This window comes from Triticum aestivum, chromosome 1D (assembly GCF_018294505.1).
Source record: "Triticum aestivum cultivar Chinese Spring chromosome 1D, IWGSC CS RefSeq v2.1, whole genome shotgun sequence".
NCBI classification, from domain to species: domain Eukaryota; kingdom Viridiplantae; phylum Streptophyta; class Magnoliopsida; order Poales; family Poaceae; genus Triticum; species Triticum aestivum.
This window is the reverse complement of record NC_057796.1, coordinates 391,679,184-391,684,902: the sequence shown is the minus strand read 5'-3', so window position 1 is coordinate 391,684,902 and position 5,719 is coordinate 391,679,184. Positions and strand designations below refer to the sequence as shown.

Here is a 5,719-nt window from a genome sequence, read left to right as displayed (position 1 = left end):
CTATTTCTTACCAAGTGACCATACAGTATATTGACTTATCACCACAATTGCAATGCTATCCAGTAATCCTTCAACAGAAGTGTTCCCCAAGTATGTCATCACTAAACCTATCTCTGTTTACTACTTTGTCTTGCAGATTCCTTAAATTTGACCAACAGCAGAGTTGAAGGTTTCATCTGTGAGACAAGAGCTCTTATATTAGGGAATATGTGACAATTTTGGGCTTGTTCTTCCGGCTGATGCAATTCTTTTTGAAAGGACAGATGTTCTTACATATTTCGGAGAAATGTAGTTGCAAGAGATAATGCTTATGTTCTTTGTAAAAGTGTTATTGCCCAAAGTGTTTTTTGTTCTGACATGTTTCGTTTTGTATTCATCAAATCTGGGATATGCTTGATTGGATATTTGCATGCTGATGATGGGAAACCTAGGAGCTCTCTTATCTTGTTAAATGCTTCTGCATAACTAGAAAACCGACCTCTCACTGGCATACATGTTAATTTGACAGTATTGGTTATCACGGTCTGTGTTGATGTAGAGCATACCTTTTATGTTGCTGTTATCTGCCATATCCAATATAAAGCAAAATTCATCTTATTAGAATTATTGTAGAATGCATGTGTTTTAGATTGGATGACTGAAATATTCATCAGAAAATTTTCTTTCCTGATGAATGGAAAATGTATGATTTTTTGTACTAGTAGAAAACAGGAGGTGATCTGCCTACTCTGAAAATTGTGTTAATAGGTAAATTACAGGCAACCTAAAAACTAGTGTTATACAAATCTGGCCAACCAGCCTGCTGAGATCAGAATGGGATCTTTTCCTAGATTCATAGATCGAATATTGTGTTGATGAATGATGTTGTTATTAATATTATTATCATGCACTACTGCCCATGGGTAACTTAGGTCACTATTGTAATCTGAATCTGGAAACAAAAAGATTACAATTGGCAAACCTAGACACTGCATTATAAAATGGTACTCCAACAATGTTCCTTGCTAGCTCTAAACATTTCTCTCTGGAAAAAAAAACACTTCTCTCTTAAACTAGGTAGACATGTTCATTATGATGATCTAATCACACACGCAAACATCTTATATAATGCTAATTAAACCAAAAAAAAGAAGATAAGCTGGTTTTTCAGTTCCTGGGCACAAGGCGCGGGCGCAAGGGCTTGGCCATGACGGTGGTGAACTCGCGCTTCTCGGCGAAGTCCACCTCGTGGCCGGCCACCTCCTTCCACTCGAACTCCTTGACCATGTTGGCCACGAAGTACTCGAGGTGCAGCATGGCGATGCTGAGCCCCGCGCAGATCCTCCGCCCAACGCCGAACGGCATCATCTTGATCCCCTTGCTGCCGTACAGGTCCACCGCCGCCAGCTTCTCGCCGGCCTCCAGGAACCGCTCCGGCGCGAACTCCATGGCCTTGTCCCACGTGCCCTCGTCCCTGCCCATCTCCGCCACCATGAAGTTCACCGTCGTGCCCTTGGGGATCAGGTACCCGCCCACGTCCATGTCCTGCGCCGCCTTGTGCGGCAGCACGAAGTGCCCCGGCGGGTGCTTGCGCAGGCCCTCCAGGATCACCGCCTTGAGGTACGGCATGGTGACCGCGTCGATCTTCTCCTCCGAGACCTCCCCCTCCCCGGCTCCGCAGGTGGCCTTGATCTCGTCGTAGAGCTTGTCCTGGACTGCCGGGTTCTTGACCAGCTCCGCCATGATCCACTGCAGCCCCGTGGAGGTGGTGTCGGTGCCGGCGTTGAGGAACTCGGAGCAGAGCGCCACGATCTCGTCGTCGGTCAGCGGGCGGTTGCCCTCCTCGGGGAGCGTGACGTCGAGCAGCGTGTCCACGTACGAGTGCTCGAACGTGGTCTCCTTGGCCGGCGCCTGGCCCTCGCCGACCAGCCGCTTGTACTCCCGCCGCGCATGGATGAGCGGCACGAAGAGCTCCCTCTGGCGCATCCGCAGGGCGTGCGCGACGCGGAGGCGGTCGCGGAAGAGGTGCTTGGTGACGGCCGGGAGGAAGAAGAAGACGGTGAGCTTCCTGGAGATGTAGAGCAGCCAGGCGCGCTCGGCCTGCTCGATGGCGCGCACCGCGGGCTCGTCCAGGCGCTCGCCGAAGCACATGAGCACGAGCAGGCAGAACATGGTGTACTGGAACGCCTCCATGACGTCGGGCGTCTCCTCCTCCCGCAGCTTCTCCATGAGCACGCGGCGCACCCAGGCGCGCGCCGGCGCGAACAGCCTGACGCGGCTGGGGTGGAGCGTCTCGGAGACGAGGTTGCGGCGCAGGAGGCGCCACACGGGCCCGTAGTTGGCGCGGGTGATGATGTTGTCGGTGACGCCGAGGAGCGAGCTGGTGGCGGCGCGCGGCCGGTCGGCCAGCGCCACGCCGGCGCCGACGAGGGCCTTGTGCGCGAGGTGCCGGTCGGCCACGAAGACGGAGAGCCGCGACCCGATCCGGAGCGTCACGATGGGGCCGTACTGCTTGAAGAGGCCCAGGAGGAGGGGCTCCACGTCGGACGCCGAGTTGCGCAGCCAGAGCAGGTTGCCGAACAGCGGCAGCGCCGGCGGGCCCGGCGGGAGGCGGCGTCGGGCGGCGGCGTTGCGGAGGACGACGAGGACAATTCAAAGGCGGGAGCCTACCGTGTTGGATATGTCGGTTGTTTGATTTGATTTGAAGAGTTGTGGTGGGTTTTGGGTTCCTGGAAGAAATCTAGAAGCCCAAATCTATCCCGTTCTTGAACGGCAAGATGTAAAGGGCACATCGTCACAATCCAGTCATCTAGATGCATTCCCGCAAAACAAAGCAAAAAACACGGATCTACAATTCTTTCTACATGCATATGTATTTGGTTTTTTCTTTTTTCTTACTCTATTAGCTAATTGTCCGTGCGTTGCAACAAACGCATCCATATTCTAGTGGTTCAACCCTAATTATATCTAACACATATTCTGGATTTTGATAAGATTTAATTTGATTTTTGTATGGGTAGGGAATGCAAGGGAAGTTTTAATTTAGTTGAGATTTTGGTAAGATTTGATTTGATTTGGGTGTTTGTATGTGAAGAAAAGGAAAGTTTGAATTTAGTTGTGAATTTGGGAAGATTTGATTTGAGTGTGTTAATGCAACACGTGATTTCTAAAAAGTATTGATTGGTTTAGATTATTCCAAGTTACTCTATTTATGTTGGTTTTAATTTTGTGAAACATCGGTTCAGAGTACCAAAAAATCAACAAAAATCAAGGAGGGAGGGGGTCGTGTGGAGTAAAATCGAGGAAGGAGGTTGATTTGATTTGGGTATTTGCATGGGAGGAAAAACCAAAGGAGTGGTAGAGATATATCTTTTTCTGTTGGTTAGGTGGTTGGGGAAATAACCGGCCCCTTGCCCCCACCCGATCGAAGAACATTTCAAAACAACATATGCAACAAAGAATTATGTCTGTGCAACAAGTCTATTGATCGCAAGAAATTGTGAACGTTTTTTTGATAGGCGAAAATTTTTAATCGTAGAATTTTTTGGAAACAATTCAGGAATATTTTTAGAAATTCCCAAAAACAATCTGAAATTCACGAACATTTTTTGAATACGCAAACATTTGTTTTGTAAACAATTTTTATGAAATCAGGAACATTTTTTGAATACGCGAACAGTTTTTACTAATTCCCGATCATTTTTTGAATTCACTAACTTTTCTTATAACTCGTGAACAAATTTTAAATATGTGAACATTTTTCGAACAACACAAATATTTTATTAATCCAAGAATATTTAATGATTTCTTTAACCTTTTGTTTATCAAAATTCACACTTTTTTGGAATTTTGGAACCATTTTATAATTCCAAATTATTTTATAAAAGAATAAAATAAAAACAGAAAAAAGACAAAAGAAGAAAAAAAAACGGGTGTCTAGCCCTGCAATTGGGTCGGCCCAAAGTGGGCTGGTGTGGGGAGGGAAGGTGCGCGTTGGCCAGCGCGCTGCACTAAATAGGAGATCCTTCCACAACAGACTTCCAACGCAACAACGCGAGCTCGCCAATCCACAACCCCGCGCGCCAGCTTTGGCCCAGACTAACCCAGACCAGGCCCGCCCGCTCGCAGCCATCACTGAGCCTACCGAAGCCCAGCTTGAAGCATCGCCGATGGCCTCCGCACCAGGCCCGCCTTGGTGCGATGACACCCGCTTGACGATGGCCTTCGCACTAAGGCGATGCCTCATAACAGCAACCATTGGAGCGTCGTGCAGCCAGAGAAGCTCCCCGCCGCCGCCGTCTACAGCTGGCGACGGTTTCTCCTCTTGAGTGGCCAAGGGAGGGCGACGTGGGGGCGTCATTGTAGGGTTTTAGTGTATCAGTTTGTTGCTAGTAAGTTCATCTTGTACTCTGTAAATTTAGCTCCGTAAACTTCTTCAAAACCCAGATCTTCCTTGGATTCACCGGTATAAACAAAGGTATTCTCAGAACATCTTGGCCAATACATCAAGACCATCTTTCCTTTGGAAGGTGGTTAAGCAAAACATCTACACCCTCATTACTTACTCCTCACTTACAACGGTTTGGCAATGTTTTTCTGGCTTGATAAATGGTTGCTAAACTTGCCACTAGATAAAGCTTTACCACACTTATTCTCCCACTCCATCGATGACAAGGTCTTAGTAGCTACTGTTTCGCAAACCAACTTATTATCTTACCTGAAGCATTGCCTTACTAATGTCGCATCTCGAGAGCTGGACTGTTTGTTGTTGTTACTGCATGACTTTCACCACTCGGACCATCCGGATGAGAGATCTTTTACCCATGGGTTGCCTTTTCGGCCAAAAACGCCTACAATACAATCAATGTTGAAGACAACTTCGACGTGCAACATGTTATTTATCTGGTCATCCAGTGTGCCCATCAAAGTCCAGATTTTTGTGCTGGCTACTATTTCAGGACCGGCTCAACACCAAAGCTAACATGGTTCACAAGCACATTGCTCAATTTGCGGCTTGCCCAAGATGCCAAGACCCCACCTCAGGTGCTTATGCTCTCTTTTTTTGCGAGAATGATCAGATCTATTATAAAGATTCACCGGAAATGCAAAACACCTTAAACATAATAAAAATTATATCGAGGTTCACGGACCACCGAACGACCACTGCCGCCGCCAGAACGCGCCGCTGTCGCCGCTCCCCACGTGCTTATGCTCTTATGCCACTCAAGTTTGGCTTTTGATTGGGCTTCCTCCTCCCAACTCCTTGATGGATATCCAACAAGCTGCCTCCCCTGCTGACCCCAATTTTTAGCCTACTGTGTTGGCCATTCCGTAGAAATTATGGGATTCAAGAAATGCCACAATATCCAGAGCTGAAGATCATCCTTTCAGGATCATCTTTTTTTCGAAAAGGGGGATTCCCCGGTCTCTGCATCAGAACGATGCATACGGCCACCTTTCAGGATCATCTTGAGGAACATAGTTGCTGATCTTTTTTTTTTTCCTTTTGGGTTTTCCGTTTCAAGAACATTGAACTTAGAGACAATGCCGGCCAATGGCTAAGTTTTCAAGTGCGTGTACCGACGAGAATGTTGTACTGCTCAGTTCCATGTACAGAAACTAACACACATTTTACGGCACCTGACGCCGCCCAAGTTCCGATTATTCGCACTTGACGCCGCCGAGTTAGAGGTAGCAGGCGGCGGCTAGGTTTTCTCCACCGAACAGCCACGTCTACATC

General features: G+C 47.8%; 1 protein-coding gene across 1 annotated transcript; it reads right to left on the bottom strand.

The window, feature by feature from the left end:
• Window positions 1-1,029: 1,029 nt before the first annotated feature.
• Window positions 1,030-2,631, bottom strand: LOC123159504 (cytochrome P450 89A2-like; the record flags this gene model as incomplete). Its single annotated transcript, XM_044577343.1, has 1 exon — window positions 1,030-2,631. A coding segment is annotated over one exon (1,485 nt), but the record flags the coding sequence as incomplete, so codon positions are not given.
• Between the last annotated feature and the right edge of the window lie 3,088 nt (window positions 2,632-5,719).